Source organism: Apteryx rowi, unplaced genomic scaffold (genome assembly GCF_003343035.1).
Source record: "Apteryx rowi isolate R43461 unplaced genomic scaffold, aptRow1 scaffold_246, whole genome shotgun sequence".
NCBI lineage: Eukaryota > Metazoa > Chordata > Aves > Apterygiformes > Apterygidae > Apteryx > Apteryx rowi.
In genome coordinates, this window is record NW_020448819.1 from 269,176 (window position 1) to 284,110 (window position 14,935).

Below are 14,935 nucleotides of genomic sequence, written 5' to 3' on the forward strand. Positions count from 1 at the left end.
CGGGGCCGGGGCCGGGGGCGCCTCTGCCTGCCCGCGCCGCGGAGGGGCAGCGCCGCGGCCAGCGGAGACCTGCGCAAGTCTCGCCGCGGCGCGCTCCGCCGGCGGCTCTGCCCGGGGTCAAAAAGAAGGGAAGAAAAGGCATCGTTTCGGTTTAACGGTCTCTTCCTCTGGGTGGCTTTCATTCAAGTTTCTTAAAAATAACAAGTGCATCTGCAAGCAGTGACATAATGAAGCTATAAATTCTCAATCTACTTATAGTTCTTTAACATTTTACAACGGTCTGTCCTTTTGGGTTAGTCATGACAGGATTTGCAGCGCTGTGAGTATTCGTTAAGCTTTTGGGGGTGGAGAGGTTCAGTCTGTAATGCACTTACGGCAGAAGAACCAGCTGGGAAATACTTCTTTGTTTTTAAGTTTTTTCTTGAAAGGTCTTTTTCGTTTTTACGTTGTGTTAAAGGAAAGATGACAAAACATTTCGGTAACTGTTGTATGAATTAACTCGGGTGAAAATGTGCAAAAGAAATCTGCCAGAAAAATTCCATTTCGTAAACCTTATTCGAGATTTTTTTAAATCTTACTAGAGTCAAAATTTACTTTCTGCTGACTACATAATGTTATGAAACATAAAATTTTCCTGGCATAAGTTGCTTTTTATTTTTTTTTAAATAGCTCAACATTCAAGCTTAGCATAGCTTACTTTAGCTTAACAGAGGCAAAAATGTTACCGATCCTATAGTAATACAGTTACGAGCCTTTAGTTCAATAGTTTTGATTAATATCTGACTTATTAGAAATTATCACTTTATACAGCTTGACTTTAAGAAATTGTCTAATGTTTATGACCGTTCTGAAATAACTGTGATGTTAAACCAAGTAATTGTGGGCAAACTGCAAACTCCTTTGCGCCATTCTGCCCCTTTGTGTTTTGCCTACAGCATTCCGATCTCCTGAAGGACTTTCAGCTTTGTAAGTCTCTCTGAATTTGGAAGAAATCCCATGTATTCAATCTTGGGATTCAAGTAAAGTGTTGGAGGGAGAGTTTCGGGAGTCTGTCATGGAGAAGTACCCAGGAATCATTTGCATCTTTGAAAATCTCCACTTCAGACTCTGATAAGCAAATGCTAGTCCCTTAAAGCTTAGGTATGAGTGCTGGTCTAAAATGTGTCGGGCTAATGACAAATGTGTGTAATCAGGGAGCAAAGTGTCCTAAAGAATCAAGAGAGCTAACCTAGCTGTAAATGGCATATCTTCATGTATCTTTGACCTGCAGCCCACAGGACGCGAGTTGTCCAAGCTGACCTGCAGCCCACAGGACACGAGTTGTCCAAGCTGACCTGCTAGAGAGGAGCTCAGATCTGGCTAGGTGTGACTGCTTGTCAAACGCACATGAGATTTTGAAGTTACAAAGAGATGCATACAGGTTTTAACAGTGTAGCATGGAGAGACAGTTTTGTGGAAAGATGTAATAGATATTCCCATAGTGCTGTATTCCTTTGTGTGTAATAGGAAGAAATTTTGATCCAAATATACCAAGTAGGGAACACAGATATCCTTTTGCAAGACCTTTGTAAGTTGCTGTAAAGAAGCTATTGGACTACTGGTCTGCTGAACCTTAGTTCTGACCAGCACAAGCATCTAATTCCAGGTATTTATAAAATATGTTGCTAGATTCACAATTTAAAATCACAGAATGATTTTAATACAAGTTCTTGTATTAAAAGCTCTGATTGAACATCAAAAACAAGTGTTACTTAATCAGATGCTCTAAAATACTTTCAAAGTAAAATATATTTTCTGCAGCATCCTCATTAAACTGGAGGAAAAATTGTAATTTGATATGATGACTAATGGGAGAAATTAATGTCTTTTTTTAAAATTTCTTTACATATTCATGGTTTTCCCATTAAAATTCCCTTCCATTAAAAACAAATGCCTGATACAATTATTAAAATACTCCCAATGGCCTTAATTTTCTCAGTGTCTTTGTTTTGTCTATATTTGTAGCCACTGTGTGTTGACTTACCTTGTAGTCTCTATATGAACAGCGAGCCTCAGATATCCTTGTCTCAGAACATCTCCCAGTTTCTTGGTGAAATTGGTATTTTCTTCAATGTCCTAATGACCCACCACAGATTGGCATGGCATGGCATTCCTAGAAGGCCATGCAAAGGTGTGACACATCCTTAAAACCAGTTTCCAGGCTCCATGATAGCTGTGGAGAAGGCTGGAATTTGAGTAAGTCAATAGGTAACAGTAGCATCCATCTCATAAGAGCATGTGTGTGAAAGATGTCACATCTTGAGTCTAAGCTGGTAGCAAGCAGGAATAAAGGGCTTACATGACTACTGCTGTTGCCGTCTGCGTTGTGCTGCTTCCTAGCTGAGGACCATGTGGAACCATGGGAGAAGGATTACTTCTTTGAGAAATGAAAGCAACAAAACATAGTGGAGATTGTATTATTCCATTTAGTTCAGGCTTTCCTTATGGGTCAAGTGGTGATAAAAACCAATGTGTTAGGGATGATGGATGTCAGTTTTCAGATTCTGAAGAGAAATCCATAGGAAGTTAAAAAGCTTGCCATATAGTAAGCAGGAACAGGTAGGAACATAAAGCGAACGTAAACCTGTGTTACAACTTCAAGACTTAAATGAAAAGGAATATTGTACTTCACAAGTAGGCTGTTGCATTGACGGCTGCTTTCACGTAATTTGAGTGTCCTCCGTGTTGTATGCATAGAGAGGAAAGCCTTTTACTCTTCCCTGGCCTTTGCTTGCCACGTACAGATGGGTCTTGAGCAAGTGATGTTAGAGCTAAAGCGGAGGATTTTTGAGAAGCTCTTCTAGATGGTCTCTTTTTTTCCTTTTCCCTCTTCCCAGAAAGTAGTCTCTACTTGTTCTTCACAAATCATTTGACTTTTTTTCACCATCTGATTTAATTTCAGAAATGACAAGCATAAATTTATGAAGTATAAGGCTAGTACTTCTCCAGCCTTATGGAAGGCTTACTGTTTTTGAAAACTTTCTCTAAGAAGCAAGAAGTGTTATGAGTTATTAATATGCTCTTAAGAAAGAGGATTAAAGATCGCTTTGATCCACTGACTTGCTTAAGCATGCTCTTTCTTTATGTGGGGGTTCATTTTTTGTGAAGGCAGCATGTGAGTCAGGCTCTAGAGGCTGACTGACCTCCTACAAAGTTTTTCAAGTGTGACGTGGTGCTGTACGCTTGTCCTACATTACTCTCCCAGGAGACGTCAGAGATCCTCATTAATGAGCGTGTAGTTTCCTGGTTTTCCTCCAGGGCTTTTTCCAGTAAAGCCCGTTTCCATATGTTTATTTAAAAAGTGTTGGAATTGCACTTGGAGCAGGATGATGCAGTTAAGTGGTATGTGTAAGTTTGGGGTTTTTTGATCGCTTCTCGGGGAGGTGGCATTAAGAAGAACCTGTTTAAATGCCTGTACAACTATACTATTGCAATGGCAAGACTGGTGTAAAATGTAGAAAGCTGTGGAAAGGTTATATCAGTCAAAAAGGCTGTCATAATAGCCTGCTTCATAAAAGCTCCTTTTTTGAATTATGTGTGAAGGCTCAAGGAAGTCTTCTGTCTAGAGCATATGTTTTGTGGCACAGCAGCTAACCGTCAAATCTGGGTTTGCTTTGAGGTCCTTCTTTGGCTGATCACATCTTGCTATGTTTGTTCAGGGTCTGGGGTATTTTTTGGCCAGGTGCCAGAAGAAACCATGTTTTGGATGTTCTAGAATAGAAAATAATAATAATAGGAATTAATTCTATTTTATTTTTGAATATTTGTTGCATACAAGGAATTTTAAGATAGAAATTGAAACTCAGTAGTTTTAAAGCCAAGTCCTGCTATTTGCTGAGCTATAAGCCATGGGAAAATGACTGTTTGTGCCATAGTTCTTTAAAATTCCTGGCAGTGTACCAGGGTGCACACACTGGAGCATGGCAGGTTTATGGGCTCTATTACCTTTCTGGTGGTATTTCAGGATGTTGTGGTGGGAGTGAAGTACTTTCCACAGAACTCTGGCTACGTGTCTTGGCCAAAATTTATTTCTTTTAAAGGAAGTAGAAATGCATGTTTTTAAAAAAAATTTGTAGAATAATGTGTTTATTATTTTAGAGTTTCTATTTTGGTTTGGGGAATCCCACTTTTGATTTGTGTGGAATCTCTCCAGTCTTACAAAAACATTCATTTTTTTCCCGACTGTGAGAGCGCAGGTGTTGGCTATCAAGCAAAGTGCTCATTAGGTTAATGGGAGGATGAAAATCCTGCTGCGCAAGAAGACAGTATGTGTTGTCTCTGCAGCATCCGCCGCTGCTGAGTGTCATCTGATCTTCTGGAGCTGAGGTGGAAACTAGAATCTCTGTCATCTCGGACAAACCCCTTAGCTCACCTGTGCTTTGCAAATTCTCTGTAGTAAATAAACGTGTTTAATAGCACGAGTGACTGGCGCAATCCCGTGCACGTTCTGCTGTGTTACTTCACCACAGTTTCCTGTTAAAGCACATTAGCACTCGATGTGTTAGCAAGGGTTTGCGCAGACTCCTTGATGGCAGCACATGCAGATGTTCAAGCAAGGTTTTTTAACATTGTGTTAACAAATGAGTGTTGGCTGGCCTTTCTTCAGTGGCAGCTGATGCTGAAACTTTTGAATCATTAGAGCTTTTTATCCAGTTAGGCATTATCTGGAGTTTATTAGCAAGTAGCTCATAGCATTCTCGGATACACACTTCAAGTCTCAGGAAGTTTGTCTAAACTACTTCAGTACATCAGGGATATCTTGAAAAAGGACTATGAGACACTTTTGTCTTAAACTGAGATGGATGCGGCAAGGCATATGAGGGAATTTGAATTATGGAAAACTAGAATATCGTTGAAAATATTCAAATCATATTGTGTCCTGCTCACATTTATCTAGAGATGGCTTTACATACTGTAAATTAATACATGAGTTTTTGAACAGGAGAGAAATGGAAAGGAATTTTATGGTGTCTTTCATGATTGAATTTGGAACAAACTTGCTGAAACATTGTTTAAGTCTTATTTAAATATTACTTCTCTTATTTCAAGATAAGTTATTTAAGCATTCTGTATAATACCTCATGAGTAAGATTACTCTTGCAGTAATGTATTAGCCCTTTATAGCATACTGTCATCTTAATTACAGGGGTTGGAGAGAGGAGCCAAAAATCAATTTTCCACTTTCAGCAATTTCATCACAACTATCAACCAAAAGAAAGAAAGCACCGGAAGCAGAAGTCCACCTACGCAACTTGTTATACCTAACATCAAAAATGGTAAGAGAATAAAACTCCTGTGTTACTTAGTTACCAATTTAAGAAGGTGCTCAGTGTTCTGCCAATATTTGTGTTGTGCTAGTGCCAGAAAATCTAGATTTCATTGAATTACACTGTACTGTGCATTGTACAGTCAGTGGGATGACAGTCCCTGGCATCCTTGGAGAAGGGACTCTGGAGAAGTTATGTCACAGAGGACAAGATGGATAAGAAAAACAAATTGGTAGTAGAGCTGGAGGATAAAGTAATCATCTGTAGTTTTAAAGGAAATTACAGATTCAGTAGTCTGTCTGTAGATGCTGTTTGTCTAACTGCAGTCAAATGACAGATTTCTCTAGAAATTGTATCAGAACTGTGTCAAGAAAACTTGACTGTGACTAAATTTGAAGAAGGATGGCAGGAATGAGGCAAGCATAGGGTTTTTGAGGGCAACGGTTGATCAGTTGCTGCTTTTCAGTGAAGATGAAGGCCAGTAATGACACAAAATAAACTTGTAGGCAAAGAATAGTGATTTCTGAAGACCTTTAAAAATGAGAATGAAAGTTACTGTGATCTTATGAGGTAGAGATAATTGATTGAAAGGTATAAAGTGGATCTGTGTATTCAGGATGATAGGCTAGAATCACAAAGTCTAATAAGATGATACTGTGGATAGACCTGAAAAATTTTAGCATCAAAGATGTTGAAATAGATTTTTGTGACAGGATATGGAATTTCAGTAACTTCAGACTTCTAAGAAAAGACTGCATGAACATTTGTCAGGTTTGTATGAGCTGTACTTGCAGTAGCTAGTCTTGCCTCTGGGCAGGTCCATTTCGGTCTCAATATTCTGTGATTCTTTAACTCTTTGTCTTTATAGCACTTTTGAGTGAATTTGAAGCTGGAAAGAAAGAGTGCATTAATTAAAGAATCAAAGTAATGAGTTTGAAACAAATCCGTGGACAGAGAAATTGTCAATTTCAAATTTGTGCAGAAAGAGGTGGCTAATAACTTGTGGGATTGGATCCTCTAATAAGATAGTCTTCACATCCTTGCTAGCTATCCTGCAAACGTAACAGTCAATGCAAAACTTTTTTTTTTTGGAGGAGGACGAGTAGTAGTAATAGCTTTTGACACTGAGTAGGGAGGTGCTTCCTTCTTCAAAAAACCTGATCATGGAAACACACTAGGCAGTTATTTGTAAAAGACATAATTTGTTTTAACTTGCATGGTTTGAACAGGATTTTTTACTTCACTCAAGTCGCTTTGTACCACACAGAGCAAAGAAAGAGGACTGGAGATGGCCAGTGAAGAATTTTTCCACTGCTGGTACTTTCCCAAGGGTAAAGTAGAGGCAGTGTATTTGAGGGTGATACATGGGGCAAGGCAGAAAGAACATGCTGCAAAGCAGAGCTCTGGTGATTCCTGTGAATGCTGTAAGGCCTCCCTGAGGAAGCAGGAGAACCACCTTCCTGTGGCCATTCCTCTCCCCTGTATATTTTAAAGAAAAGCCTGCATATCTGAACTGCATGTAAGCAGTTACAGTTTTGTCAGAATCTGAAGGAGGTCAGAGAGAAATAAAATGTTTTGCCTTTTCAAATCAGGACACTTCTACCTCAGAAGCTAAAAATGACCACTTGTCCATATCAACTACTCATCTGTGCTAGCCTTTTTAACAGAAAAGTATATGCATTAGTTTCGTAGACTCCTACTTTATCTTCCTCATACCAGAAGCCTTAATTATTTCCTGTACAGTTGTAAGCCTTTAAGCTTCTGTCTGGGTAGTTGTTTAACACACACTCATGTTATGATATGCAAGTCTGCTTCTCACAAAAATTTAGGACAAAGTAAAACTAAATCTAGTATCAGACTAAGCAGTGTGAAAAATACAGTACCCTTCCAAATAGAAGAAATCCTTTCTTTTCTTTTTTTTTAATGATCATTGTAACACACTTCACGTTTTAAAACATTTCTGTTGGTATTCTAGAGTTCAGGAATGATGTTTGGTTAGTAAAGTCAAAATAATGTCTATATACACATACTGTGTGTGTGTATATATATATATGTACACTGTAATACTTTGGTAGGCTCGAGTTAGAAGAATGTTAATTTCTTTGGAAAAAGTAACAGCACAGCGAAGGTAATGCTGATAGTATAGCATGAAAGGTAGGATGAAGTTCATTTGCTATGTAGCTGCCACAAAGACTGAATTTATATAACAAGTTTTATGATGCAACAATGATCTAGCGAAAAATGCAGTGAAATCTGTATGCTTAATTGTTCTAGTTCTTCTATAATGTTATTAATACAAGTAAGATTTGTTTGCTTTAACTACTTTGGAAATTTTCATCTGCCTGTAGCTGCGTTGGTTGCTGTGAAAATACTGCTACTTAGATTCATTCATCCTGCATTTCTTTGTAGTAGTCAGCTCTACTTCGTATCTGTGAGATTTTCTTTCGCAAAGTTCTTGGTCGTTCCCGAAGCAGTCATGCACTGCAAAGTCATTTTACTTGATGTAACTGGGCAAACAGCCAGAAGTGATTGCTTTTTCTTGTCTTGTAGGATTGTGTTATTGCTGCCTATCAACTCAGTACGTAAAGTTTCAAGTTTCTCTTGAACGGAACTCAAGTGACAGATCTTAATGAATATTTTTGAATGTCAGACAGATAAATATATTTACAGATAAACTTGAATTATGGCAAAACATTGAAGATGACAATATGCTTTAAACATGTTATTAAAACTCAGTTTTAATGTATCCAATTTAAGCAGCGTGTATTTTAAAGAAAATTGCAGCACTGGAATGGTGCAAGTTACCAGCTTAGCACCTGCAGTGGCAATTTACTGAAGTGAGAAACAGCTTCTGTCAGCAGTAGATCTTCTACAGATGCAGAGAGAATATTTTCTTCATTTCAGTGTATTCAGCTGGTTTTAATTCAAAGTTTAATTCATTCAGATATTGAGAAGACAGAATGAGAGTTGAATTAAAATGATTTGTCTTTCATAGATTAAAAAAATAAAAGACCATCTTAATTTCTTTTAAGCCAGTCCATCCTGCTTTCAGAGAAGGATGTGCGAGAGCAGAGCAGTTGCACAGTGGGATTGTTTGGTACCTTGAATTAATTTAGTATCTCCGCGTCCGGTTTGTTTGTGATTACTACTTTTCTCTTTAAATGGCTTAAAAATTCCAGCTGTGGGTATGGGCAAAGTTCCATATCTCGAGTCAGCGCTGTACGCAGGGGGCTGAGGGCAGCTCTGCTCTATTGCCTTCTCATGAAGGGAGCTGAGCCAGTCGCGTGCTGTTCGGCTGTCATTAGCAGGAGCGAAAAGAGTCTGCCCTTGGGTTTGGGGGATTTTATTAGCTGTTAGCATTTATCACAGCTGTTTCCCTGCTGTGATAAATGGAGTAGGCAGCAGAGTAGTGATAGTACTTTAATGTTTGGTTTATTAAAAAAAAAAAAAAATCCTTGGAATTATGGGGGGGGGAGTTCTTAGAGGGGTTTGGTTTAATGTTTGACTTTTGAGGTCACTTTTAGGTAGTGTCTTTGGTCCCAAACGTGCATCAGAATTCATATAAATGCTTTTTTAAAATGTGCAGTATAAATCAGATAAAAACAGCATTTTAATGATACTTGAGAAGAGACTCAGTAGAATGGCTGCTTGTGTATGCTGCATTAGAGTATTTTTTCATGTTCCTGGATCAAATATAAAGTAAGGAATAGGAGAAAGACCTTGTTAAAGCACTGTATTTGTACTTAGAATAGGCAGCCAAATTTACTTAGAAGAAATGTTGAAAGATACTGCTGTGCCAGCAATAATTCTCTGAAAGACAGAGCACTTGCATATCCCGTTTAATTTATGAGAGAGATTCTTTAGGATCCACAGTCAGCTCTAGGTGTAATTATATATGACAGCATAGGCAATCAGACTGATGACTTGTCCTTGTATGTCAGAAATAGTTGGGCTTTGGTCTGGTTGTGCTTGAGATTTTTCTTAGCCTTAGGGACCGCTGGTGTTGCAGTTTGTCTATCGTTACTTTCAAATGAAATACAAACCAGTAATGGAGAATGCTACCAACGTCATGGACGTTGCTGACATTCATGTGCAATTTGTCTTTTCAAACAGTAAATTCTACAGTCTGGATCAAACTGGGTAACTCTAATTTCTTGGCATCTTTTGTAAGATTAAGAGCATTATGCTAGTTTTTGCTATCATGTTCCAACTTACTTACCTCAAGTTCCTTATAGATTCAGGTGGATGTGAGGTTATGAGCTACCTGGGATGTTCAGAATAGGCATTTTATTGTATATCTGACCTTAGAAGGTACTTGACTTAATTTTCAGAGAAGTTGAGCATCTACAGCTACAAATCGATTTAATGAAAATTTTGTAGCGCTCATTTTGAATGTGATACTACATATGAAATTGGGGGGGTTTTTGTGTGGTGCAAATACTGCTGTAACACTAGATGTAATACCAGTCCATCTTATGTATGTACAGTATTTTATTATTTTCCTTAAAATTAATCAGTTGGAACATGGGTCACCGGCTTTTTTGTCAGCAGTATGCCAGTAATTCAGTTGTGATTTTGCAGGGGAGAGGTGACAGGAGAGGGGAGGTTTGTAGACAAATCCTGTGTTTGCAGCTTGGGCCACCGGTTCCGGTATAAAATAGCCAAGGCTCCCTCCTTCCAGGAAGACCTAGCTCAGAGACAGACTGGCCAGTTTTCTCCTCCCGTTGGTAGGAGGGAGCAGGCAGGATCCACTGCCACATAGGAAGATAGCAAGAAACACTGTGGAAGTTTTTCCCTGTTCACTAACAGCTTGCAGCTTCCCCTGCTTTTGCAAAGACCTAGTTATGACCTCAGGACACAATTTTTGTTCTTCATAGGGTATTATTTTCCTTCAATTACTATAAATGTCTTTCCTGTCTGGAAAGATAGTTCTAAGAAAATTACTAGGAATGCGTAAGGGTTTAAAAGTCGCGTAACTGGCCATTATAAGTTTTCTTCTTTTTTCCCTAGTTCATATGCACGTATCATTTACTAGCTCAATATGTTTATTATGTATATGATTGCACTGTATTTATTGTTGTTTACATTTTTTTGATAAGTGAGAGATCTGCCACCTATTTGCCTCGATGTTAGACAAAAGCAGCGCATCTCTATAGATACACTACCACAGGAACTGAAAGCACCGATCCATCCTGAACCTTCCCTTCCCATCCGAACCAAAACTGTGAAAGATTTTCAGTAAGTTGCATTGGTGTTTCTGAAAGTATACTTTGTTTGGACTTTCTTCATTTTTTGCCTCTAATTTGTACATTTGTTTTTTGTTGGCCTCAAATGAGGGAACCCATTAAGTGTGACTGCCAGTTAGTAGATAGAAGGTAATAGCTGCAGTTAGTCCAGCTGCGGTAATGGGATTGATACTGCCGTTGCTATGAAATGGTCAGAGGACTCTCTAGCTTGAAGTGTTTTTCTGCCCAAGAAATGGGAAAGCTTGTACTTGGGGAGTTGGAAATCCAACACCTGACATCCAGTAGATGCTTAGTTTTGGAACAAATAAGCACGGCTGGTCCTAGGCTGGAAAATCCATTTCAAACTCTTTGTACTCCCAAATGCTATTCTAGCACTTCTGTATGAGAAGCGCTATGTTTAAAAACTTTATTTCGGTGAACTTAGGGCAAAGAGTCTGTGCAGACAATATTTTTTATGCTGCTGTCCTATAGCACTGATTTAGCAAAAAGGAAATCAGAATTCATCAGAAGCAGCGTCTTGTGTTCTGCTTCCAGCGTTTCAGGTCTCTGCAGACCCTTCGTCCAGACTGTATCTGCATGAGACTTCTGCCAGCATAGTTACGTTACTCAGGACATGCCAGGCTGGCTTAGCCAGGCTCCCGGAAATCCCCAGTGAACCTGGCTGAATCATCCGTAACTAGTACAGCCTGTGTCCTGGATCCGGGTCTGCACTACAGCGTTTTGCTGGCTTTGCTCAGGCCACCCTGGGGGCTGGGGACAGGGAGCAGCTTTTACACTACCTAGCACAGCTATCCATTATCCCCAAAATTGTGACAGTGACGCTGTCGTTTGAGGAAATGGTATAACTTTGTAGAAAAACTAGTGGCATAAGCAGTCTACACTAGGGGTTTCTGCCTGTAATGCCGCAACATACCTGTTTTGGCAGAGTGTTTCATTAGAATAGATATGTTCTTGGAGCGGTATTCACTAATCCACTCAAAGTGTGGCTTTTATTTTCCTCCCCCTGCCCCGAGTGTTAGCACCCACACAGCAGCATTGTGCTGCTGTTATATCCTTGATGTTTTTACTGGTACAAGAATCCTGGTAGGGAAATGGGGGGAAGTATTACTGGAAGAAGCCTGATTCTTCCATTTTTCAAACAGATGGAAAAAATCACAGCTGCTCTAAGAGACATATGAGCATATCCTCTTCATTGCTCTTTTTCGTGTTTGAAATTTTTTGCATTCAGTGAGGAAAAGGAATGCTTCTCAGTTAGTCAGTGTATTTATTTGGTGCAAAAGGATACAGGTGTAAAGATAATTTGGCAAAAGATGATCCTTTGCCAGTGTTCAGGTGATCTGAGGTGCTGAATTTTTTCCATATTCAGACTTTTTATCTGACTTCTGTATAATAACTATTGAGAACTACTCTTTCAAGTAAAATATTAAAAAAATTGTCACTAGCATTTTGGTACATCCCACTAATGATTTCTTTGTACTAGATATTAAAAAAAAAAAAGCCATTTATCTGGGAGGAAGAGAACTGGGATTGCATCACCAGCATTGTAGACAGCTAAGATAATGTTTGTAATTCTGTGATGTGCTTGAATATTTTTGATCTCATTTTTTCTAATTTATTATATTAAACAATTTCATATACAGGTAAGCTTTACAGGTCCAATACTTAAATTTATGGGTAAATCCATAGATTTTTTTTTGTCCCTTCAAAGAATATGTACAGTCACATTCAAAGTCTAAATTTTAGTTGAAAAAAATTGGAAGAGAAATAAAATTTGGTATGGATAATAATCAAATTAACTAGTTTAGGAGCCTGCATATTTCAAAATAAATAAATTAGTCACAGAAATTTCATCATGGGAGTGCTACTTCAGCATAATTCTGTTCTGCTAATGATTTGTCTTACCGTACTGAACTGTGACACCATGAATTAACATTTTGAATAAGAGACGTTGCTCAGGTGTATCAAGCACAATCTATGCTTTTGTTCTCTTGTAAGACCATGATCTTACAATGACAAGGGAGATGTTAGAAAGACATTGATCTTATACTTGCCTGTCTTCTGAATATGCTTACTGAAGAAACTTTAGAGTGAGAGCACAATATAAAATGGAAAGGTGTTTTTTTTCTTCTTCTCCTTTTAAGGCATTTAGTGTCTGTTGTTGGGAAGATTGAGCATTTATATTTAATTACCAATATTTTAATACATTATTTCTAGGGATGATATGGAAAAAGCTAAGTCATCAGGAGATTGGAAAGCTGTACATGATTTTTATTCTACATCATTTGATTCTTTTCTGGAGATAAATGCTGCATTTAAGGTAGGAAATAATTCGTAATGTTATTTAGCACTTTGTGCTTTGCATCTTCAAAATGTTTAGACAATCATAATTTTAAGACTTTTGGCTAGTTACTCAAACCAGCTAAGATCGTTTTATCGTGATCTCACCTGCTATTGTTGGATTACCATTGATGTATTCATTTCAGATTAAGTAACTACATTTCAAGCATACATGTAGCTTTAAAACACAAGTATTTAGTTTGCTTTGTGACACTATGACTGCTTAGGTACTTTCTATATAAACTGTGGTTTAAAAGAGTGCAAGCTTAATGCAGGGGCCCAGGCAAACCTGGAACCTGAAATTCCCTCTTCCTAAAAAAAGTGTAATTTGGGCTCAAGTAGTATAGTTATTCTTGTGCTGTGGTGGCATATTCAATTTTGCTTGGGCAAGATTGTATCTGTGAGTGAAAAATCTTTCAACTCCATGCTAAATTAATATTTTCTGCCTGTTACAGAGCAAAATGTGCTTGTGATATTTGATATTGACAGTAGGGTCTGAACCTAGGCAAAATAACTGTTGAATGCTCATGGCCGTTGCTCTTGTCTGATGATGGATCTGTAGCAAACATGGAAGTTGGAAACTACATAATTCGTTATTTAAGACCCTCTTACATTTTAAAATAGGATGTGTAGTTAATGGAGTCATGTGAATTTTGCCAATATGTAAGATTCATATTCTTTAGTTTTATCTTTCAAATATTAATAATAAAAGTGACTCAGATTCTTATGTTTTGCTAAGGAAAATAGTTATGCACATGTGTTTCACTTAAACTTGCTGTTAAACTTTTATTTTTAAAGAAAGCTAAAATATTCAAAATACTTCAAAAACAAAATGTTTCATGTACTGTCTAACTTGCAGAAAGATGCCAATTTTCCATTTAATACCATTGAAGACTCTGGAATCAATGCAAAATTTGTGAATGTTGTCTATGATGCCTTATTAAATACTGTAAGTAGAAAAAGAATTCATGTTTTAGAACATTTTAACAATTATTTCAGTGAAGAAATATGATAAGAAGCAATTACACCAAAGGTTTTTCTCGGGTAGGCATGATTTCTGAAAAATCTCTCAAAACACACTTAAAACGGTCCCATGAGAATTGCTGTAGAATCATGAAAATCACTCTTATAAAAGGAGAGGAATTTCTTGCTACTAGTGATGTGGCTTAGACTGTGGTAGATCTCAAAGACTTCTTGCAAGATACGACATGACTTTGATGGGGCACTGCATGGTGGGGAAATAAAGAAAATGTGGGAATGGGCAGCAACAAGTACATGCTGTGCTTACTAAGTAGTAGTCAGGAATAACATAGAAATGATGGTTACAGTTCTTAAGTTCATATAAATAAGTGAATGATAAGGATATCCCTGCTTAATTTAGGTAGGTACCCTTGCTTGACTCCTGTTTGTAGTCTTCATAGCCCTCTGTGGCTGCTGCTAATATGCAGTATACCACTTGCACCTTTGCTCTAAGAGAAGGTGGTAGTCAATTTTGCTATTGCCTTCGGCATACTTCCTGGGCACAGGACTTCCCCCTGCTCCCCTCTCCCCAATTTTGAATCTGGTTAAAATGTTTAGTGCTAGCTGACAACACTTGCTCTGCTGTTTCTAGGTGATATAATTGGCAATATAAAAAGTTTAGTTTTGTCACCATTTCTAATATTTTACTTCAGGTATGATTGTACCACTCTAATCTTACTGAATTACAAAAATAAGTTTATCTAATACCATGAAATCTGCTTAATTTTTTTTCCTCCCACCTTCTTTTTCCATAGCCTCAAGACGTTCAGAAGTCAGTCCTAAAGGGAATAATTAATGGTCTGTTACAAGAATGGAAAGGGTAATTATAACCAATTTTTACACTAGAGCTGTTCCACTTATTTACGACACTGACTTTTGTCTTTTATTCTACTATTTTGGCCAAATGATACAATTTATTCGACTTAGAAGAGCTTGTCTCCTTTTGGCAGGCAAGTCTGCTGAAATACACCTTGAACACTGTAAGGTGACATTGAACTTCTGAGAAGCAGACCCAGCCATTCATTC

General features: G+C 38.0%; 1 protein-coding gene across 1 annotated transcript in view; it reads left to right on the top strand.

Moving 5' to 3' along the window:
• HECTD2 (HECT domain E3 ubiquitin protein ligase 2) overlaps positions 1-14,935 on the top strand; it is a 40,564-nt gene that overhangs the window by 1,248 nt on the left and 24,381 nt on the right. The window contains exons 2-6 of the mRNA XM_026066701.1: positions 5,186-5,315; positions 10,406-10,544; positions 12,767-12,869; positions 13,749-13,838; positions 14,665-14,729. Of these exons, the coding sequence (XP_025922486.1) occupies positions 5,186-5,315; positions 10,406-10,544; positions 12,767-12,869; positions 13,749-13,838; positions 14,665-14,729 (527 nt within the window). The remainder of the gene's footprint in view (positions 1-5,185; positions 5,316-10,405; positions 10,545-12,766; positions 12,870-13,748; positions 13,839-14,664; positions 14,730-14,935) is intronic.